The sequence below is a fragment of the Meriones unguiculatus genome (assembly GCF_030254825.1).
Source record: "Meriones unguiculatus strain TT.TT164.6M chromosome 13 unlocalized genomic scaffold, Bangor_MerUng_6.1 Chr13_unordered_Scaffold_33, whole genome shotgun sequence".
Classification (NCBI taxonomy): domain Eukaryota; kingdom Metazoa; phylum Chordata; class Mammalia; order Rodentia; family Muridae; genus Meriones; species Meriones unguiculatus.
Window position 1 is genome coordinate 6,498,229 of NW_026843645.1, and position 24,999 is coordinate 6,523,227.

At 39.9% G+C, this 24,999-nt stretch overlaps 1 protein-coding gene across 1 annotated transcript in view; it reads left to right on the forward strand.

Annotated features, from left to right (window-relative positions):
• Window positions 1-1,019: 1,019 nt before the first annotated feature.
• The window catches only part of LOC132650762 (zinc finger protein 664-like), a 165,321-nt gene continuing 141,341 nt past the window's right edge, over window positions 1,020-24,999 (forward strand). Inside the window, exon 1 of the mRNA XM_060376085.1 lies at window positions 1,020-1,157. Coding sequence (XP_060232068.1) covers window positions 1,020-1,157 — 138 coding nt within the window. The remainder of the gene's footprint in view (window positions 1,158-24,999) is intronic.

The following is a 24,999-nucleotide window of genomic DNA, read 5'->3' on the forward strand; positions in this document are numbered from 1 at the left end:
CGGCGCAGGCGCAGTGAGCGCCTCCATTGTCTAGCGCCGTTGCTATGGCTACAGACGCTGAAGGGAAACCGCTGAGCTCCTCCCAGGCATAGTGGGCGGGGGCAGCGATGGGAACCCGCTTCCGAGGCGCGGTGGCAGCGGTCATGGCTTGGCTAGTGAACTACTTCTTCATGGTAGGCAGGGACCCGGAGAAGCCTGGTAAGGATGTGGGGCGGGCACTGCCTGGGCACCGCCGCCGCCCAACCAGGCTCCCCCTCTCCTCCCCCGTGGCCCCGCCTCCGCCCTTCCTAGGCTCGGTCTCCGCCCCTTCCCCCCCCCTCCGCGCTTCCCCTCCATCCGCGGTCTCCGCCTCCTTCCCCGGGCTCCGCCTCCATCTCCTGGGATCCACCTCCATCCTCCCCGGGCTCCGCCTCCATCTCCCTGGGGTCCGCCTCCGCCCCGGGTTCCTCCTTCTGCCCCCGGGCTCCGCCTCCGCCCTTCCCGGGCTCCGCACCCACCTCCGGGCTCCGTCTCCACAACTCTGGGCTCCCTCCGCCTCGGGGCTCCGCCTCCATCCTTTCACGAGCTACGCCAACGCCCTAGCTCACATTCCCGGGCTCCGCCCCACACCTGCAGGCTCCGCCCCCACATTCCTGGTCTCCGCCTCCGCCCCTAGGCTCTGCCTTTGCTCCCTCTGAGCGCTCCGCCTCTGCTCCGCCCGGACTCCGCCTCCGCCCTTCCCCGGGCTCCGCCTCCGCCCCCAGGGCTCCGCCCATGGCCTCCCCGGACTCTGCTCCGCCCCTCCCCCGGGCTCCGCCCATGCCCCCGGGCTCCTCTCTGACCCCCTTCTCCCGCCCCGGGCTCCGCTTCTGCCCCAGGCAACAGTCCAGTGAGCTCTGCGGGGCTGGGCTTCGTGGCTGGGAGTCTGGGAGGAGAGAGGGTTGGGTCGCGCGGTAGAGGAGTGAAGGGTCCAGGGGTTGTCAGCCATCCCAGAGCGGCGGAGCCTGGCTGGCTGTGTGGGTGTGTGATGAACCCACAGGATGGCTGCAGAGTTACAGCCTGGAGGTGGCGGTCTGGGCGGGTCGGAAGAGCCTGCTCGAGTTCTGCCACTCGCTTCTCTGGAGGCTGCGGGTAACCGGGCCCTGGTGCCGCCAGGGTTGGGAGGGTGGAAGCACACTGTGCGGAGTTCCTAGGGATACACTGTGCCCTGCAAACTGAGAGTGATGCTGGGGCCAGTCCTCCCAGAAAGGAAGTAAAGAGAGTCTGGTGCTGCCTCCCTCCTGCCCTGGGGGTGGGGTGGAATGTAGGAGCTTGGACATCCAGGTCCAAAGAATTCTGGGTACTTGGAAAGGCCATAGGATCCGTGCACATATCTAGGAACAGTGTTTCCAGAATATGTGCCGGCATCTCAGAATGAAGTGACTCTTCTTAAGTAAAGACAGCCACTGCAGGTGTTCCCTCTCACTTAGCTTTCACATGATTGGATTGTTCTCTTTATTCATCAGAGAATTCTTCATAAGGAACAGTTTGGCAGATACACTGTTGTTTATACTTTGATGGACTTGCACAACCAGGAGTATACAAGGTTCACGCAGGCTTATTTTCTTATTTTTATCTCTTTGTGTTGTTATGTGTAGATAAACAGGATGTAATTACAAGGTTACTGTTGAGTTGGGAAAGCTCTTTTATTTCAGGGTAATTCCAGTTTTACACTTGCAAAAAATTTTAGCTACCAGCCCTGCAGCCCCTTGTCTCAGGAAGTGCTTAGGTTCTGTTTGGATGATTGTTAGTCGTTGGTAGCACTAGTGTACTAATGTTCTACTCATCTCTTTATTAGTTATTCATCCCTAAGAAATTGTTTAAGAGAAGGGACCCTTCACATTTTTTTTCTCACTATTACCTAATTGAGGTCATTTAAGAGAATCGCTTGCAGGTCAGTAGGATGACTTAGCAGATAAAGGCTCTTGCTGGTCAAGCCTGGAGACCTGAGTTTGATCCTTGAATTCCTGAAAAGGTGGAAGGCAAAAATGATTGCACAGAGTTGTCATCTGACCTTTCCATGTGTTCACTCGTATTCATCCTTTGCATACATCATGAAAACTCCCTCCCCCACACACATACACAATAAAAAAAAGAAGACTGTGGGCTATATTTAGAGAATCTTCTTGCTGCTCCAAAATGTCATGTCATTTCATTTTTCAGTCTCTTATAGACATAGTCTTACCCAGACTGCCAGTGTGGAGAATCAGCTTTATTTTTAATCTTATTCAGTTTTCAGTTACATTGTTCTCCTTACAATTTTAGTTTGGTTTTTTGACCCAAATTCTCTCTACAGAGACCTGGTTGTCCTGGGCTTCCCTATGTAGACCAGGCTGGCCTTGAACTTACAGAGATCTGCCTTTCTCTGCCTCCCAAGTGCTGGAGTTAAAGACCACATGCAGCATCCCCATAATGATTTTGAAACAATAACAAACTTGAAGATAGTTCCAAGTATGGTACAGAGTTAATTGCTGTTTTACTTTGGACATTTTGAGAGGAAGCTGTTGATCTTATGCCCTGTCACTCAGAATGGTTTAGTGTTGATTTTATACAAACAAGAACTTTGTCTTACATAATGACAGTGCAGTTATCAAAATTGGTAATTCATGATGACACAGTATTGCATTTAATTTGGGTTGTGTTGACTATGTTATTACTCACATAATTGTCGAGGAAGTTGGTACATTTAAGTGTTGTATTGTTTCCTTATCTCTTTAGTCTCTTTCAATATGGAATAGTTCCATCATCTTTTTCATTATCCTGTCACTTTTGATGACTGTGGGTCAGTTGGATTTTGTCTTCATTAATTTATTTATTTGTTCATTTTACATCCCAGTCACAACCCCACTCCCTCCTCTCCTCCCAGTCCCACCCTTATCCCACTCACCCATTTTCCCCAGACAGCCCCCAACCAACCCACCCTGGCACATCAAGTTACATCAGTATTAAGTACCTCCTCTTTCACTGATGAAAGGCTGCCCTGCTAGGAAAATGGGATCCAGAGGGAGGAACAGAGATAGGAGCCCAAGTCAGAGACAGCTCCTGATCTAGTTGTTAGGCGACCCACTTGAGGACAAACAGCCCATCAATTTCATATGTGGAGGGGTCCTAGGACTAGTCCAGGCATGTTCTTTTATTGGTGATTCAGTCTCTATGAGGCCCCATGGTCCCAGGTAAGCTGGCTATGTAAGTCTTGTGGTGTACTACCCCCTCCCAGCTCCCTAAATCTTTCCTCTAACTCTTCCACAAGACTCTCCAAATTCTGCCTAATGTTTGTTTGGCTGTGGGTCTCTGCAACTGTTTCCATTATCTGTTGGATGAAGCCTCTCAGATGATAGTTATGCTAGTGCCCTGTCTACAAGCATAGCAGAGTATTATTAATAGTGTTAGAAGTTGAGTCTTTTCTATGGGTTGGGTCTCAAGTTGTGCCAGTCATTGGTTGGCCATTTCCTCAATCTCTGTTCCATCTTTTATTCCTGCATGTCTTGTAGGTGACAGATTTGGGTCGAGGGTTTTGTGAGTTGGTTGGTGTCCCCTTCTCTCCATTGGCTACAAGGTGTGTCCACTTCAGTCTCAGTTTCCCTGCTGTTAGGCATCTCAGCCAGGCTCACACCCCCATATTTCCCCAGGTACCTCCAGAATTCCAGGCCTTCATCTTATCTCAGAGATGCTGCAACACCAATTTCCCTTCTCTCTTAGCACTCTCACCCCCATCCACACTTTTTCCACACCTGATCCCCTGTCCTGTTCCTCTCTTCACCCCCTCTCCCACCCACTTCCTCTCTCCCTCCACTTCCCATGTCTGTCCCCTTCTTAGTGGGATTCAAGTATCCTCTCTTCTACCCTCCATGTTACTTAGTTTATTTAGGTCTGTGGGTTGTACCATGGTTATCTTGTACTATATGGCTAATATCCCAGTTAGTTATTTTAATAGACTCTCTCTAAGCTCTCTGTGTTCTCATGGAATACATAAACCGGGACAAGGGTATCACAACAGTGGCACACACTGTGTCCTGTCAGGTGGTACATACTTTCACTTTGATTACTTGTAATCAGTGTTTTTTGGGCTTTTCTACTACACAGTTAATACCCTGCACCCCCATGAGTACCTTGACACTCTGTGTCTTGGTCCTCATCAGAATGTTAATGCATTTGCCATACACTTACACCAATATGGATTTATGATTTATGTGCCTTCTGTAGTGGACTGGACTGTTACTGTTTGTTTTAATCTGCTGGGGCTAAGTGACAAATGATTTAGAAACAAAGGCTTTACTTTTCACAGTCGTGAACTCTGGAAACTCTAAAGTTAAATTATAAGGTCTACTTGGGGGCATGCTTGTCTACAGTCTTGTTCTCACTTTAAACTCAGTGTTCTAAAGGGCCACATGATTTTATAAGGTCTCTTCAATAAGGTTATGAAACTATTTATAAGGGCTTCACCTCCCAGACCTGAGTACCATCCAAAGATCTCATGTAGTTCTATTACTTTGGGTCTCAGGACTTCAACATAGGAATTTTTGGAGGACATAGATATGCAGATCATTTTTATGTTTAAATTGTTTTGTCAATTCACCAATGAGAGCTTATAAATCTGGCTTCTGTGTCTTTTTTTCTTTCCTTTTTTAATCTAAATTTTTATTAATAACACTTTATTCACTTTGAATCTCTCTGTGCTCCCTCCCTCCTCCTCTCCCAATCCCATCCTCCCTCCCCCTTCTCCACACATGTGCCTCCCCAAGTCCACTGATAGGGGATGTCTTCCTCTCCCTCCCTCTGATCATTGTTTATCAGGGCTCATCACAAATAACTTCACTGTCTTCCTCTGTGGCCTGGTAATGTTGCTTCCCCCTCAGGGGAGGTGATCAAAGAGCAGGACAATCAGTTCATGTCAGAGACAGTCCCTATTCCTATTACAATGGAACCCATTTGGACACTGAACTGCCATGGGCAACATCTGTGCACGGTTCTAGTTTATCTCCATCAGTGGTCCTTGGTTGGAGTATCAGTGTCAGAAAAGACCCCTGTGCCCAGATTTTTTTGGTTCTGTTGCTCTCCTTGTGGAGCACGTGTCCTCTCCATGTCTTATTATTTCCTACTGCTTTCTTGTAGTTCTCTGCTCTCTGCCCTATATTTGGCTACAAATCTCAGCATCTTCTCTGATATCCTGCAGGGCAGAGCCTTTCAGATTCCCTCTGTGGTAGGCTCCTGTCCTGTTCCCTCTTTTCTCCCTCTTCTGATGTCCATCCTCTTTGCCTTTCTGAATGAGGATTCAGTATCTCAGAGTCCTCCTCATTCATAAATTTCTTTAGTTGTATAGATTTTAGTATGTTTATCTTATATGTCTAATATCCATTTATGAGTAGTATATACCCTGTGTGTCTTTTTGCTTCTGGGATACCTCACTCAGGATGATCTTTTTCCAGTTCCCACAATTTGCCTGCAATTTTCATGATTTCCTTGTTTTTTTTATTGCTGAGTAATATTCCATTAAGTAGATGTACTACAATTTCTCTGCCCATTCCACAGTTGAGGGGCATCTGGGTTGTTTCCAAATTCTATTACAAATAAAGCTGCTAGAAACATGGTTGAGCAAATGGCCTTCTTATGTATTTGAGCATCTTTTAGATATATGCTTAGGAGTGGTATAGCTGAATCTTGAGGAAGCACTATTCCTAATTGTCTGAGAAAGTGCCAGATTGACTTCCAATGTGATGTACAAGTTTACATTCCCACCAGGAGTGAAGGAGGGTTCCTCTGTCTCGATATCCTCTTCATCATGTATTGTCACTTGAGCTTTAGATCTTAGCTCTTCTGATGTGTGTAAGGTGAAATCGAGGGTTGTTTTGATTTGCATTTCCCTGATGATTAAGGGCATTGAGCATTTAAGTGTTTATCTGTCATTCCTCTATTGAGAATTCTGTTTAGCTCTGTACACCATTTTTTTTTAATTGGATTCCTTGATTTATTGCTGTTTAACTTCTTGAGTTCTCTATATATTCTGGATATTAGCCCTCTGTCAGATATAGAGTTAGTGAACATCCTTTCCCAATCTGTATACAGTATCCTTTGTTTACAGAAACTTTTCAGTTCTGTGAGGTCCCATTTATTGATTGTAGCTCTTAGAGAATGTGCTTTTGGTGTTTTGTTACAGCAGGAAAGACACAAGACCTGAGAAAGAGATTTTCCTAGCACAGGCAAGAAGAGCATAAGAGTCCTTTCCAAAGCAATGGTTTACTTCAAGAAAGCAAGCACTGGAATTTAACTTATGGCATATGGATAAGTTCAAATGTGGGTTTGTCTACTCAGAGACATTCTAAATTAAGTCCTATTCTGAATGTGAAAATAATGTAAAAATAAGAGATAAAAAGGCACTCTTGGCTCAAAGTCATGCAGAAATAGATGTAAAAAATTTAAAATTATGGACAGAACTGCCTCTGGAATGTTTACATTTGACCACAGTTCTTAGCTGAAAATGAAGTAAATGAGGCCATGAAATTAGATTGCTCAGGAAGCAATGATGTCTGGTAATAATGTCTCATCTATGAGAGGGATATTACAATGCTACAGTTCTCACTTACAGAAAGGACAGAGAGCCCAATTTCAGAAAACTTCTAACATTCCTGTGTACACTATCCCTCAGGAAAAATAATCTATAACTTGAAAGAGAGTTTGCATTTTGAAATCATTTTGATACATGATATTCCTACATAGCCATGCCTGTTTTAGAAGTGTCTGTGGAGCTGGGCATGGTGGCACACACCTGTAATCCCAGCACTCAAAGAGGAAGAGGCAAACAGATTTATGTGATTTTGAGGATGGCTGGGTCTACAAGGTGAGTCCAGAGCAGCCAAAGCTACACATGAAAATTGTGTCTCAAAAACAAACAAACAGAGAACACACTCTGTGGAACAATCTGACCTCAGTCTCGGGGAAATCAGCCTGCCACTGAATCCTAGGTTTAGGATGATAGGGATACACTTCTATGCCAAGCTATGATTTTTAAGTGGTCTATTCTTCAATCAATGAATTTAAGGATAAAATAAGATGTGCAAAGGAACCATTTTCCTTTTAATGAACAGCAATGTCTTCAAATTCTACAAATAATTTCTGTCATCTATAAGTGGCTGCATTGCTTTGTTAATTTCATCATTTATAACTGGATATTAGACATATAATATAAGATAATCATACTAAAATCTGTACAGCTAAAGAAGCCAATTAAGAAGGAAGACCCTGGGTAAGATGCCCACTCTTCACTCAGAAATACAAACAGGATGGACATCAGAAGACAGAGAAAACAGGGACCTGGACAGGAACCTACCACAGAGGGCCTCTGAAAGACTCTATCCAGCAGGGTATCAAAACATATGCTGAGACTCATAACCGACCTTTGGGCAGAGTACAGGCAATCTAATGAAAGACTGGGGAGATATACAAAGACCTGGAGGGGACAGGAGCTCCACAAGGACAGAAATAGAATGAAAAACTTTGGGCACAGGAATTTTTGGAGACTCATAATCCAAACAAGGACCACAAATGGAGATAATGTAGTACCTGACAGATTTAGCTCATTGCAGCTTAGTGTCCAAGAGGGTACCCTAGTAATGGGAACAAGAACTGTCTCTGACATGAACTCTCTGCCTGACTCTTCGATCACCTCTGCCTGCAGGGGGAACAGCCTTACCAGTCCACAGAGGAAGACAATGAAGACAGTCCCCATGAAACCTGATAGATTAGGTTCAGATGGAAGGAGAGAAGTACCTCCCCTATCCAGTGGACTGGGGGAGGGGCACATGAGAAGAAGAGGGAGAGAGGGTAGGATTGGGAGGGGATGAGAAGGAGTCTATAGCAGGGATAAAAAGTGAATAAACTGTAATCAATAAAAATAAAAATGAATTAAAAAATACTGGAGTGTGTTTGTGTATACATACATGTTATTGTCTATATAGAGTACAACTTATTGCTATTTATTATCTACATCCCATATATATATAAGTTCTTAACATGGAACACAATGAGTCTTTTGGCCAGTGACCACACTGGCCCTTATTTAGCCTGAAAATATATTTACGTATCTGCTAGTGTGTGAATTTGCATATACAGCAGCCCAACTATAGAAACATTAGAAAAATCTGTAGCACTGATATGGACTACTCAGGGATTGAGCTCAAATCATCAGGCTTAGCAATAACTAAATTTACCCACTGAGACAATTCTCTGACCTTCACTTGCAGTTTTGAGAAATTCTTAAGAATAAGTCTTTACTCCTAAGAACTAACACATTCCAAAACAAGACAGGAGTGTATAATTTTCACTTGCAAGTAGCATTTCTTATTCAAATAATTTCATTTTCTTCCATCCTCAGATGACAATATATTCATAATCAGAATAGAAGACAATATTGTACTGATGTAAATTTTCAAGTAAGTTTTATGAGTCTCAATGAGCTTAGTGGGGAGTGTTTGTGGTATGCAAAAGAGACAACATACCTTGAAGATCATAGAACCATGATGAAAATAGATCCCACACTATTCATATATCTGTCATAGCCTAAGAATAGTCCATCACACACATAACATGTCTTTTTGAAATAAATCTTGTTGCTGTTACATTAACTATCACTTCTAGATGAATCTCTAAGAAGACAATACTTCAAGATGATGTGCCATATAGTAACTATGGGAACATGTAGAAGCATGAAGCTTCAAACAATATATATATACATATGTACACACATACTATTCAGAATCAATTAATTATTTATCTCCAAGCAAGGCTTAAAAACAAACATCTTAAATGAATTTGTGAAAACATAAAAAAGTACAAGTTCTCATAGACCCTTCCTTGAAAACTATGATCTCACACTGTCTGATATAAATAAGCAATGGGCCACATAGAGGATGTGGATTCCATTCTATGCATTGCAGCAGAAAAATACCTATAACCAAGTGGAAATGCATTAGAACATGAACAGCCATGACAGAAGGAATATCAGAACAACTTAATAAACTTCTGTGAATGGATTTGCTACACACACAGCAAATTTAATAGCTACTCAAATGTTTCAAAATTCAGACCACAACCACAATTGGTGATCTCCTCCATTATAATGAAATGAACATGGTAAATAATTACTTCCTCTGAGGCTCTGATAAAAACAGATTCAAAATAGTTTCTTTTCTTGGAAATGAATACATTTATTATGTCCAAAGTAATAAACTCATTTGCATAAATAAGATTGCTCTCTTCTACGAATGCTTTTCTACTTCCTGACATCAAGATGATATATTAAGATTTAAGATATTTGCAGTACTAGATACATGGTTTTGCAGTTAAGACAAGTTCATTCCCAGGAACTAGGTCAGGGAATGAACTTTTTTTGACAACTTTCTATAGTTCGTGGTGTGAGAAAGTCAGTGGGTCTAGTCTACATGGAAACTAGAAGGAACAGGCACATGACCAGACAAAGACAAACTGTTATCACATAATGGAAATTAAAACAAATTCTTAAATATATGTTTACTCATGAATGTTTTCTTTGTATAAACAATCATTACTGAACTCAGGTGTTGAGGCAACTACAGGCTTAGCTACAAATGTTGTCTTCATCATGAATTCCTTCATGTAACAGAAATCAAACACGTAGGTTTGAAGTCAGAGAAATGAATTCTTCTCAGTTGGTGGTATCATTTGGGAATGTTTAATAAATGTATCCCTGCTGGAGAAAGTATGTTACTTGGGGTGGGCTTCATAGTTTTCAGCTGCATACCATCTACAGTTACAACTCTCTGCTTCATGCTGCAGGTGGAGGTTGTGAGCTCCAAGTTTCCTACTTTGCTACCATGTATGACACTTGTGTTGCCCAATTTATAGTGATCCCATATCCTCTCAATTCACAAGGCAAAGTAAACACATTTGGAAGTTGCCTTAGACATTGTGTTTGGTCACAGAAAATGCACTAATACACACACAAAAATTCTTCAACTGGATGATTTCATGTAATTGAATTGTGAAATAAAAAGAATTATCTTATTATATAAATTCATATGCCTTTTGTCCATATGAGATTTCAATTGGAAACAAAGTAAGGATGGATGTCACAAATACATGCATACATTGTTGACACTTGTTAGAATTTTCCTCCAAAATAATCTAGTGTAATTGAATGCAAGTTGGTGGGTCAAAGACCTTAACAAATCTTTTATTCTAACAGATGTTCTACAGAATGAGTTCTTTTAGGTTCTCAAAGGCTACTGTGATATGCAAAGGCTTTAAGATGGAGCCCACAGAGTAAAGCTTTTACTCTTATATAATGGTAGCATGAAGCAGAAAACTTTACCATACTGACTACATTGATGGGGTTTCTCTGCAGCATGACTTTTTCTCATGATTTCAAAGAAAACCCTATGAAAAGGATTTACCACATTGCTTATTCAGAGGGTTTCACTGCAGTGTGTGTTCTTTTATGTATTTGGAAATAACTGTATTAAGAAAAGGCTTTATCACATTGAAGACATGTGTAAGGTTTCTCTCTACTATCTATTCATTTGTATAATTGAAGATGACTTTGACATGCAAAACATGTAAAAACAAGTTGTATGTGGGAACATGTAAAACCAATTTGTCCTAAGTATTTCCTTTTAGTTACCAGCCTTCATTGATTTATAGGGTGAACATAAGTTTGAGTTCATAGTCCCTAGGAAAGCTGTAGATTTCCCAATAGCTGACCGACTTTAATTACTAAATTTTTGTTGCCCAAAACATGACTGTTCCATACCATGATTTTTGGTCCCCTAACAAAAAAGACTGACCCAAACCACAGATACTCTATCCTAAAGCATAATACCTTTTCTTAACCACAAAAGAACAAATGGATATGATTGTTTTGACTGTAAAACCTACATTTTGCATCAGGTGCCTTCCTCAATGACATAAACAAATCCCATATCCCTATACCATAACTGATGGAAATAATTCAGTTGTAAAACACTAAAGATGTTTATGATTTGCAAGCTCAGAACCTCTGTAACTTTCTGGCTCATTGGATGGGTAGGCATCATAGTTCAGCTCCCAAGAACATTATGTGGCCCTAATCAACCAGTAGTTCCTGGATGACAATAAATTTTTGTCATCGGTTTGACCTAGTGTTTGTGTTGTATTGGATTCAGTGGAGAGAAGAACACAAAAGCCTTACCATATTAATCATACTCTCAGATTTTCTCTCCATTTTGAAACTTTTATGATGATGTAGAATATAGATATGTGCAAAGGTCTCACATTTTAACACATTCATAAAGTTTCTCTCTGTACAAATAATTTAATGATGATGATTATACAAATGTGGAATAGCTTCACCATGTAAATACACTCATACTCTTTCTTTCCAGTATGCATTCTTTCATGATTTTGAAGATGATTGTGAAGAGCAAGTGTTTATTAGGAGATGACTGATATATGCAAAGGCTTTACCACATAGGTTACATTAATAAGTTTTTTCTCGAGTGTGAGCTCTTTCATGTATTAGGAGATGAATGTTACATGCAAAGGCTTTAACACATTGATTACATTCATAAGGTTTCTATCCAGTACTCATTCTTTCATGTATTAGACTACTGTTACAAGCAATGACTATACCACATTGGTTATATTCATAAGATTTCTCTCCAGTATGTGTTCTTTATTTCATAAGAGATTACTATTATGTCAAATTGCTTTATCACATTGGTTACATTCATAGTTCCTCTCCAGTATGCATTCTTCTATGTACATGGAGATTGTTATAGCATGCAAAGGTTTTGACACATTGGTTGCATTCATAGGGTTTTACTCCACTAAGTGTTCTTGTTCAAGATGATTCTTAAATGAAAAGACTTTATGACATTTGTTATATTCATAAGGATTTTCTGCAACACGGCTTTTTATGTATTAGGAGAGGACATTTGTAAAAAGGTGATTCCAAACTGCTTACACACTGCTTAAGGTTTTTCTCGAGGATATGTTCTTTTTGTCTTCAGAGACTATTCTGAAATGCATAGACTTTATCACATTGGATACATTCAAAAGATTTCTCTCCAGTGTGAGTTCTTTTATGTACTACCAGATGACTGTTCTGTGTAAAGGCTTTACCACATTCGTTGCATTCATAAGGTTTTTCTCCAATGTGAGTTCTTTTATGACTTACGGGATCATTGTTCCATGCAAAGTTTTACCTCATTGGTTACATTCATAAGGTTTCTCTCCATTGTGAGTTCTTCTATGTATTAGGAGATGACTGTTACATACAAAGTCTTTACCACATTGATTACATTCATAAGGTTTCTTTCCAATGAGTTCCTTTATGTCATAAGAGATCACTGTACGATGCAAAGGCTTAACCTCATTGGTTACATTTTTAAGATTTCTCTCCTGTGTGAGTTCTTTTATGTAGCAGGAGGCTACTGTTACATGCAAAGGCTTTACCACATTGATTATATACATAAGGTTTCTCTCCAGTGTGAGTTCCGTTATGTCTTAGGAGACTACTGTTAGATGCAAATGCTTTTCCACATTGGTTACATTCATAATGTTTCTCTTCACTGTGAGTTCTTTCATGCATAAGGAGATAACTTTTCTGTGCAAAGGTTTTACCACATAGGTTACATTTGTAAGGTTTCTCTCCAGTGTGAGATCTTTTATGAAGCAGGAGATGACTCTTACGTGCAAAGGCTTTACCACATTGGTGACATTCATAGGGTTTCTCTCCAGTGTGAGTTCTTTCATGCATAAGGAGATGACTATTCTGTGCAAAGGCTTTATCACATTGGTTACATTTGTAAGGTTTCTCTCCAGTGTGAGTTCTTTTATGTCTTAGGAGATGACAGTTCTGTACAAAGGCTTTACCACATTCGTTACATTCATAAGGTTTCTCTCCAGTGTGAGTTCTTTCATGCATAAGGAGATGACTATTTTGTGCAAAGGCTTTACCACATTGATTACATTCATGAGGTTTCTCTCCAGTGTGAGTTCTTTTATGTCTTAGGAGATGACAGTTCTGTACAAAGGCTTTACCACATTCGTTACATTCATAAGGTTTCTCTCCAGTGTGAGTTCTTTCATGCATAAGGAGATGACTATTCTGTGCAAAAGTTTTACCACATTGGTTACATTTGTAAGGTTTCTCTCCAGTGTGAGTTCTTTTATGAAGCAGGAGACTACTGTGACAGGCAAAGGCTTTACCACATTGGTAACATTCATAAACTTTCTCTCCAGTGTGAGTTCCTTTATGTCTTAGGAGATCACTGTTAGATGCAAAGGCTTTACCACATCGGTTACATTCATGAGGTTTCTCTTCTATATGTGTCCTTTCATGTCTTAGGACATGACTGTTATGTGCAAAAGCGTTACCATATTCATTACATTCATAGTGATCCTCAACAGCATGCATACTTTTATATGTGTGGGTACTCCTGTGATGTGCAAAGACTTTGTCAGATTGAGTATCTTCAGAGGGTTTTTCTCCACTATGACTGTTTTCATACCTGCAAAAGTAATTGGCACATATGAAAGCTTTACCACATCCATTATACTAAAGAATGTTTCTGTCTATGTGTCTTAATTTTTCAATTCAGTGTAAGGTAAACAGGAATTACATCTTAGGTTTTCATCATTATTTTTACATTCATGGTGTTCTCCTTCTCTAGGGGTTGTTTCACATATTTCAAAATACATGTGATGGTGAAAATACTTGTTACCTGTCTCATATTTATATTATACTTTCTTCTATAAGATGTTTTACCACAGATTTGTAGAAAACTGCAAGACCTCAGAGCTTTAACACACTGACTGCGTTAATAAATTTCCCTAATCTGTACACCATACTAAATATGCAAAGATAACTGTGACAAACACTCATCAAATACCTAACATGGAAGTACATGGTTTAGTAACAAGTTAGTCATCATCAAAATGAATACACTGAAAACAGTGCATTTACACTGTCTCTTCTCTTTCAAACTTCCACAACTTATTAAAATTTTCTCAGAACCATATTCATATCAGCTTACAAAGAAAATCACCTTGCATGACTTCTAGAACTTTGACAATGTTCTTCTATATTATGACTTTCCCAGTTGTAGCCTAAAATACAGTAACAGAAAAGGTATGATTTGTTATTGGAAATAAGAAAAAAAACTTAAGTCATGATCTATTGGCAATCAAAGAACCATTCACCTCACTCTTCTTCATCGTCAAGAGAAATTACAGAAGCACTTCAATAATGAATAGTTTTCCCCATATTTTAAAAAGTAAAGAAAATTCACTGTCCTACCTATAGCAATGAGGTTCCTGTAGGTCTCCAGTATTACATCTCTGAGAAGGATCCAGCAAAGCCCACTCTTCTCGAGTGAAGTTCACATGCACATCATTGTAGGTCAGTGCAGTCTAAAATATCCACACACGTATACAACAGAAAGCATGATACCTATAATACTGAAAATGTATCCTTCATTTACAATATTTCCAAAGTATTCTGGTATTTCTTCCACTTAATTTGTGACACACAGGTTTTAATCTAATAACTAATTCTTTTTAGGAGCACACTGAATAGTGAAGTTCACATCTCTATTTTTTCATCCTTTAACTAGGATACAGACTTGCAAGAGAAATGTCAATTAACAGATAAAGACAGAGAGAGAGAGAGAGAGTAAACATATCAACATTACTGAGCCTATATAATAGAAATAGTATAAATGATTCCTGACTCTTATAAGAATGGGCAGGCTGGGTGTATTTTCTGATGACTTTAATTCCAAAATCAATCAGGAAACAGAGGCTGGTGTATCTCATAGAGCTTGATGGTAGTCTGCTCTGAACAATAAGTTCCAGGACACTCAGAGGTACATAATAAGATCCTGAATAATATGCAAAAATTAATCAAAAAACAAGAAAAAAAAACTTAAAGATCTCTCTCAAGTTTCTACAGAATTATAAATTCACTCTAGTTCTGCATAAATGTTTAGATACCTAAAGTGCCTCACTTATACTGTAATATTAATATGATCTTGCTAAAATGAAATATATGTTTGAATAATTACAAAATGACAGATGAACATATTAACAATTTAAATGTTGATCATAAATAGGCAACATAGGGGATGGAGGTATGGCTCAGTGGTTAAGAACACTGTCTGTTCTTCCAGAGGACGTGGTTTAAATTCCCAGCACCCACATGACAGCTAATAGTTGTTTGTAACACAAATATATTCAATAAAATACTCACAAAATAAATCCAAGCATATATCACAGATACACATGATGAACAATTTGGCTTAATCTCAGGGATACAGGGATGGTTCAACATATGAAAATCCATCAATGTAATCTATTATATAAACGAACTGAAAGACCAAGATCATGTGTTTATCTCATTAGATAAGAAAAAGCCATTGACAAAATCCACCCTCCTTCATGTTAAAAGACTTAGAGAAATCAGGCATATAAGGAATCAGGCACATACTGCTGATAGGAGTGCAAACTTGTACAACTTCTTTGGTAATCAAAGTGGTGCATTTTCAGAAAATTGGGAATAGTTCTACCTCACTACCCAGGTATATCACTCCAGGGAATATATCCAAAAGATGTTCCATTATAGAACAAAGACATAGCTGTTTTATTCAAAACAGCCAGAAAGTGAAGAATGGATAAAGAACGTCTAGTACATTTACACAATGTAATACTCATCAGTTATTAAAAATAAGAGATCATGGAAATTGCAGGCAAATCGATTGAACTAGAAAAGATCATCCTGAGAGACACAGAAACACATTGCCTATAAGCTGATATTAGACCTATAGCACAGGATAAACATACTTCGATCTACACATCCAAAGAAGCTAAGTAAGAAAAACGGTCCATGCGAGGGTGCCAGAATGTCACTCAGAATAGAAAACAGAACAGATAATAGAAGTGGATAAAGAGAGGGAACTGGGCAGAAGGTGGAAGGGGGAGGGAAACCAATGTGGGCATCAGATGTGGGCACAAATGTAGTAGGAGGTAAGGGGGTCTGCGAATAAGAATGAAAATGAGGGGGGTTCTCTTTTACAAGCTAGAGTCCCTTGACAGGGAAAGTTTCTGAGAGGATATGGGTGTGACTCTAGTGTAAACGCCTAACAGGGCAGGGGAAAAAAGACATGGAAAATGAAGTGACCACATCCTAGACACAGAACAACAACTGTACAACAACAACAACAACAACCACAACAACAAAAACATGATCCAAAAATTACCCTGACTACAAGAAGTTTAGGGATAATGAGGGAACAAAGAGTGAGGGAAAGTCCAACCAATAATTGGGCCAACCTGAGACCCACCTTACACTACAGAGCCAGCCAATGAAACTGTAAATGTTGCTTTGCTATACTTGTAGAAAAGAGCCTAAACATGCCCGTTATCTCAGAGGCTCCATCTAGCAACAAATGGAGACTTATGCTGGAACTTGCAAGTAAGCATGGGGTGGATCTCTGGGGGTCTTATGGAAGTACTGGGGGAAAGATGGGAGAACCTGAAGGGGATGAGAAGCGACAAGAAGACCAACACATGGGGTTAATTGACTGGGATTAATGTGACCTGAGTCAACAAAGCTTGTCTCAGAAATATTTTTCCAAAAGGCTGAAGATGCAGCTATTCTAGAACTGATATCCACCACCAGGAAAAAAGTATGTCACACACAATTAAATGGTTAATTGAAAGAGTTCTCTTTAATAGTACCATGTGTCTAGCTCTAGTTAATGCTTAAAGAGAAGACAGCCTAAAACTGATTATTTTACTCCATACATGCAGTCTTCCTTAAGTCTCATTAGGCTCCAGGTAAACAATTTCAATATGGACTAGAGAGTTCAAATCTAGCCACTGAGCCAACTGGGAAATTTACACAGCAAAGATATTCCTAGAATGATTTATATACTCCACTACCCTAATACAGCAGGTCATTATCCAGTGACATGGTATAAGTGAGAGGTCTCAGAGGTTTCAAATGTTAATAAAAGTAGAAGGTAGAAAATGTAAAAGCTAGGGTGGGAAGGTTTTGCACAAGCTGTGTATTATCCTAAGCTTCTTAAGACTAGCATATTGTACACTACTTCTTGGGGAGAAATGGAAGGAAACAGGAGACATCTATAAATTGATCAGACACTCTCATAAAGTGGGATAAAACCACGAGGAGTCTAATAAAACAATATTGCACAAGGGGAACATATGATCTCAAGAACATCATTTACCAAGAGCACAGTGAGTTTGGAACTGATGAGGGTATCTCCATGTCTTGGAAAGAACTGTGTTCTCAGAATCTGAAGGAAGCCTTCCTCAAATGCCCTGACCCTGCAGCTCATCCTATTTTGATTTTAGAAAAAGAACAGTGTTTTATTTTAAATACTTCATAAACTTGGGGAAATATCCCATAGCCTAGGCCACAGTTGTACTGGCTCTGCCAAGCATATTTGAAGACTTTTAGAAGAAATTAGGTGATTCTACATACATGAGGCTCTTGGGGAAAGCTTTTGTTTGATCAGGGTGTCCTTCAACACGACAGGGTTTTCTTGGTTCAGTTGGTTTTCACTAAATGTTTTCCACATATGACAGACCTATGCCTTCCTCAAGAAGAAAACTAACTTTATGGAACACCAGTCTTTAATGTTGGCTGTGAGTCTATAATGGCAATTAAACAGCTTGTTATATGCCTCCTCTTTGGCATGGAGATGGGCCAATGGTTTGTATGAATCAGGGCTGTCTCCTTGGCTATGGCTGGAGACAAATTTGTTGACTATCATCTTGAGCAAACATGTGTTTCCTAGCATCCTAATCTCTAACAGGCCTGCATGGCATGCTACTTATCTACTTAGCCCTTAGCTAAATTCTACTTGGTATGAATTCCTGTCACCTAAGTATTGGTAAATCCCTTACATCAACAATTCTATTTGTTCACATCACAGCTTTATAAAGAAGTGCTACTCAACACATGTTATTTACAACCTCAACAAAATTAACTCCAAATGAATCTTATATCTAAATGTTAAATGCCAAGGTCAGAACTTGGAAAAGGTACTAGAAACTAGGCTTCTCTGAGTTTGCATCCTACCAAGGACATGTCTATGTTCAAACCCCTCCTGCAAATACTTTGTGAACATGCAGCCCCATAGTGTGTAGGGAGGCAGCCTCCAGAGCCCCAACCCTCTCCAAGCAGCTCTTCCATTTTACTAACTTCACCTAAGCTTGCAGCTCTACCTCCCACCCCACCACTTGAAATATTTTCCTAATTTTCAGTTAACTCAGAAAAATTGCTATTACCTTAACCAAGGTGGCAAATCTGTAAAATTATATCATTTACAAAGCTCTGCCTTATTATGGACAGAACTCACACAATTTTGTTTCTTTATCATCTTGAGTTCAGGACAAAATGTCAAGGGATATAAATTAAGGGCCTTGGATTCCAGACCAAATGTCTTGGAAAATAGTTAAAGGTCTTGAGCCCAGTGTCCTGTATCAGCACAGCCTCCAACAGAAACTGCCTTGCTTAACCCACAATGTTAAAATTTGATTGGATAACCCAAGCACTCACCAAGGGACCCTGCCCTTGTGGATTCAATCCTTTAAATTTACAATAAAGAACCGTTCAGATCCTGAACTGGCCGCCTCCCTGAGCTCAGAAATTAAAGCTTTCATTTTAACCTTCTGCTCCAGAAATGACTTTTCTCTGCTCCCAACCCGAAGCCAATGTAGTCAAGATATTCAGATGCCCCACAGTGTTCAGGGCTACAAAAAGGGACCTCTCAGGTGGCTGATTCTGTCTGCTGGTTCCCACTCTGCCTCAAGAAGGACCCTACACGACAGCTCCTACTGTTCAGCCTCCTGCTCCACCAGGTTGAGGGCAGCAGACACAATCTCACCATGTTGTGACTTTGTAACTTGTCTGAAATACCCTCACAGCACAGAGCAGTGGTGCTCAGACCATGGCACACCAACCATTCAACCCCATTCATCTCAGCTACAGAGGGAACATGCAGCATGGGGCCAGTAAGAACCTGCCTCTTCCTCTAACTGAAGAGATGGAAGATCCTGATTGGCCTGTGAGTCTTGAGTGACATGAGCACCTCCCTAAGTGTTACACTGTACTGAAAGGACAAGGGTTAGTGATTCTGGGCTCAGGCTTCAGTTTCAGGACCAAATCTTCTTCAGATCTGCAGCGATTTGCATTTCATCATCATTTGTGCCTGTCTCCCCTAGCCTACCCTCTGACTTCCAGCACTCAGGATGCAATTTCCCCCTTCCTACTGGAATCAAGGTGGATATTGCACAACCATTATTCAACCTGTACCAGAGTAAACAATCTGTGCTACAGGTAAAATGGTGCCAAGAGTATTAAGAATTAAAAAGAGATTTTAGAAAATGCAAGGAGATTTTTGCTTGGTGACTTCACGCTGGGGTCAGGTAAACTGCAGCCGCTTTTCTCCTGGAAGATAAGGGACAACCCAGGGGGAAAAAGCAGGAAAAACATGACACTTTGGAGTACTATCAGCAGGTAAATCTGCTTCCTCAATGGGAACATGAAGAAAACAGAAAGCTGTGCTAGTGAAGGCTCTCTGCATGAAAAGAAAGGACAGAATAAATTTCTCTGGACATATACAGCTATCATATATATATGATTTGGTATTTTGAGCTGGGCTTCTCCTTTTAGTCCTGCTTGGACTAGATGTGTAGACCAGGCTGACCTTGAACTCACAGAGACTGACCCACTTCTTCCTGCCAGGGGACTGGGATTCAAGGCCTGTGCCATCAAATCCGTGCTAGATTTTCTGTTTTAATTTTATTTTTTGTTTTGTTTTTTCAAGACCGGGTTTCATTGTGTAGGCCTGTCTGTGCTGGACTCTCATTGTCAACCAGGCCGAACTCACAGAGAACAGCCTGTGTCTGCCATTCATATGCCTGGATTAAAGGCTTATGCAAGCATTACTGGCAAGACCTTAGACTTTTAAGGATTTGTTTAAGGTAGAGTTTCTTATATAACTAACTTTTTATAAGATTTTTGAGTGGGTGGATGAGGGGACCTCTGATTGTTATTATCTGTGTGTGTCTGTGCATGCACAGACATTAAATCAGACACTGCTGCCATCCTCAGAGACCTTCTTAGATCAGAGATTTTATTCTTATGCTTAAGAAATTTTATTTGTTTATTTTTTTTTGAAAAAACATCTCCCCAGGCAGTGAGTTCTGTGCTAAGCACCACTTGCACTGTGGGTCTGATCCTCCGAGGGCAAGGAATCATATAAAATAAGAGAGAGTTAGTATCACCTGCAGAGGACAGGAGTTCAACAAGAACCAATTATATCTGGGAACAGGGGTCTTTTATGAAACTGTATCTCCAACCAAGGACCATGTATAGATATGACCTAGAATCCCTGCTCAGATGGAGCCCATGGTAGCTTGGTATCCAAGTGGGCACCCTAGTAAGGGGAACAGGGACTATTTCTGACATGAACTCAATGGCTGGCTCTTTGTCCTCTCCCCTCTGAGGGAGGAGCAGCCTTGCTAGGCCACAAAAGTGGACACTGCAGGCAGTCCTGAAGATACCTGATAAGCTAAGGTCAGATAGAAGGGGAGGAGGACCTCCCCTATCAGTGGACTTGGAAAAAGGTAGGGAGGAGATGAGGGAGGGAGGGTGGGATTGGGAGGTAATGAGGGAACAGGCTACAGCTGGGATACAAAGTTAATAAACTGTAACTTATATTTAAAAAATAAAAATAAAAAATAAAAAACAGAGAACAGATCTCAACAGAGAATTCTCAACAGGAGAATCTCAAATGGCTGAGAAACACTGTTCAGGTTCAGCATCTTTATCCTTTAAGGAAATGCAAATGGAAACTACTTTGAGCTTTAATTTTACACATGTCAGAATGGTGAGGTTTAACAGGACAAGTGACAGCTCACTCATACTGACAAAGGTGTTGGGGAAAGGGAATACTCCTTCATTGTTGGATGGAGGTCAAACAAATACAGCCAACATTGTATTTTCTCAGACAACTGAGTTGTTGTCCCAGGAGGTCATTTGGAAATGCCCAAAAGCCAAGGCTAATATTAGGACAGAGCATTGATCTCTCAAAAATAACACCACGACCACACTGTGGAGGAAAGCTTACACACAGTGCACTGAAGGTGGAGAGGTGGACCAGGTACAGGCTGAAAGACTTCACCCCTATATTCTAGTCTCTTTAGGGTGAGACTACTGTACAGGCTACTGAAAGAGAAACGTGGACAGAAACCCAGAATAAAAACCACTCCACCTAAAATCTATACTGCTTGCAAGATGTAAAGTTGGCGTGGTGGCACCAAACATGCTTGAGTGGTGAGCTAATGTTTGGTTTAACTTGCACCCTAAGCCATGGGATGGAATCCACTCACTTCATGGCCAGGAATGTCACAGAGACATAAATGACAAGCATTGCATGAGCATGTATCAGCACCAGGTCCTCTACTGAGGTGTCATGCTGTTAGCTCTGTATTTTTATGGGAATCTTAACATTAGCAACGGGCATAGCTTTGACTCTCTCACCTGCTCTTGAGAATCTTTTTCCCCCATTGGGTTCCTTGCCAATCCTCAGTGTGAGGTCTGTTTGTTTATCTTTTTGTATCTTGTTTGGTGTTGTTTGGCAGTCCTATCTTGGAGGCCTGTTCTTTTCTGAAAAGGATACAGAGTGGAGGGAGTGGAACCGGGGAAGAAGGGAGGTATGCTGGATGTGGGAGAAGTGGAGGGAGGGAAAATTGGTCAGAATATATTGTCTGAGGGAAGAATCCTTTTCAATTAAAAAGCATTAATTCAATTTTCCTACCTAAAAAATGGAAAGAAGGGAAGCAATCAAAGAAAAGTGAAATAGTGAAGACAAGGAAAACACTATCATGACGTACAGTTATTGTTCTGTGTGCATAGAGGGAAAGCATCACTCAGAAGTTTAACAAGCTTATTTTTTAGTCCCATCTAGATCTATGAAATCAGAAGTTTTGCTCTCACCAATGTGAAATATATATCATGCAGGTAAAAAAATGGTAACTTTCTGCTGTTATGTGGAATTACAGGGGTCCCTGCTCACTTAATTCCAAAAGAGTAATCTTTCTTCTCTATAATAAAAACTAAAGTTTGAAGCTGCAGAGGTGGCTCAGCAGGTAAGAACACTCTCTGTTCCTTCAGAACTCTTGAGTTCAATTCCCAGCAACCAAATGGTGGCTCACGACCATCTATACTGTGGTCTGTTGCGCTCTTCTGGCATGCAGGTGCACATGCAGACAGAACACTAATTAAATAAATAAAATCTTTAGAAAGAAACAACCAAAAACAGTGTTTGAATAATATTCACAATAATAGAAATAAATGCATAATGTTATACACTATACAATATATACTACATTAAGTATATACAAACTGATATTTTAAAATGTTAAGCATTTAAACATGTTTTCCCAATAAAAATAAAAGTGTCATCATCTAAGGTGGATTATCTGATCAAAACAAAACTAAGAAAGGTGTTACTTGTCTAAGACTATTACATTTTTATTCAACTGTAATTTATTGTCATTCTTTCAATTCAAATAAAACAAGTCAGTTTCTTAACTCATTTTCACTTCATGCAGCATGACTCATTGGCAGAAAGCTCTTATACCATCAAAATAAACCAACTTTCTGCATTTTTATAGAATATTGTACAAGCACATTTGCTTTTTATTTCTATAACAACTTTTGTTCTAAAAAGACTGATATTTGATTTTCCTTCTCCACATACCAACTAAAAAAATGTTACAAAAATTCTTTGAAAGTGCTTCACCTAGGTTGTGTTGTTTCTGCCTTTCATTTTCTATTGCGAACATTAAGGTAGACAAGATGACTGAAGGTCTCCTTCCCAATGGACAAATGGGAATGCAGCAAGATTGAAATCAGAGAGAGAGAGAGAGAGAGAAGTTTGTTGGTTTAACACTGCTTATGCTGTAATTATATCCTGTTTCATGACTAATACAGCACTGACTGTGAGAGTCTTTTATAAGTATGCAATCCTTTAACTATTGCTATTGTCTTCATTTATTTGCCATACTGTCTTCCTGAGGTACCCAGAGTGACCTCAACAAATGAAGAATTAGGTTATTTTGAAAGTTATACCACCACGAATATAAATGCAATAAGCATGAGATTTCAGATACTTCTTTAAAACCAATCTAGAGTACATGAAAATTTATTAAGAAGACTGTTGGGATCCATAGCAATTCTGTCATTTTACGAGAGCTCTGTGCAATGTAGGCACACATAAACATGGAAACAATGAGAATGTGTGAAAACATGGTTTATTGTGTTGTTTTTGGTAATGAGGGGGTGTGGGTGTAGGTAATATCTGCAAAGCATCAGATTACATACATTAAAGAATTGCAGTTTTACATTGACTATAAAACTACTTGATGTTACTTAATTTTAGTTCATATCCACAGGAAATCCCAAATTCTGCTATCAAAAGTTGATTTGTATGCTAATACACGATCCCATATCATATTCAAATATATTGTTCAATTCTGTACCATGTGTTATTTTCACTTTTTGTCTTCTCAAATTATACTTGGTGGGATAGCTTTTCTGACTATAACAATGTTTTTTGTGTCAGTAAACTCTATAATTGTCTTCTTTCTATAGATTGTAAATTATTTCATATCACTTTCAATTTTATGTACTAACTGTAGTTTGCTAAACAAATGATTTATGTAGGATAATATTATTTACCCTTTTATACTAGAGTAAACGACACTAATGGAATGATGTATTTAAAAATAAAAAGATGTTGGCTATTTTCTCTTTCAACATGAATTCAACAGAATCTAAAGAAAATTTCTATGAATTTCTAAGAGTAAAGCTGATTCCAAAGCTATATCCCATGAAAAACGACACAGAATTCCAAATAGGATTATGAAGGAAGAGTATACACATGGGCAGCTGTGACCTCAGAATGTATCTCAGAGCTACAACTACAAAGAATGTGTACAACAGTTTTGACAAAATTAGGAGATGAAGAGAAAAAGCCAAAACCGTAAGCTTAAAAATAAAAAATTCAAATTTTCCTCAAAAGACCCAAGGAAACTCTGCCAGGAAAAATGTATATTTAACCATGTGTACTTTTGGTTATATGTATATAGAAATTAAATAAACACAGACTTCAAAACTCTTACAAAAGCAATTCAAACTGACCACTAATATACATTTCTGACCCACTGGCTACTGTAGATCGCTCTTGAAAAGGAGAGATCACATGCTCTGTGTTCTGGAGCTCGGTGTAGAAAAAAGTGATCAAAAAAGTGGGCTATGATTCTACAGACCCTCTTGCTTCCTTGTGGTTTCAGGCAAATCCAGCCCCACTGAAAGCCACACACAAACCAATGTGGTGAGTGTTTTCATGTTTGCTTACTCCCACATAGATTGTGCCACAAGAAATGGAATCTGCCTTATTCACCTACCCAACACCATGCACACCTTAAAAACCTCTGCATCTCAGAAATTCCTTTTGTGTCATGAAGTTAAATTTCCTGAATCACACCATTGTGGTTGAAAGTAGCGAAAAGATAAAAAGATTACAAAAATTGCTGTAGAATGTACATCGCCCCCTTTCTACCAGCTTCAAAACTATTTATAAAATTTGCCACACAAAACTGAACGTGAAATACAAGGTTCAGAACGTCTAGAGAGCAGACCATCAATCTGTCTTCCCAGCACACACCAAAAGCAATGTGTATATGTGCACACTGGACAGTGATATTTTAAGCATCACTGCTTTAAACTGCCAGGGCTGCAGAGGAATTCTACCAGCCCCCCATCCACTGCCAAGGAATCCACACTCAAGGGAGAGTCAGAGACCAAGGACCACTACCGAAAATCACCACATAGATCAACAGAATGACAGTTGACTGACTGGTAGTCTCAGCACCACC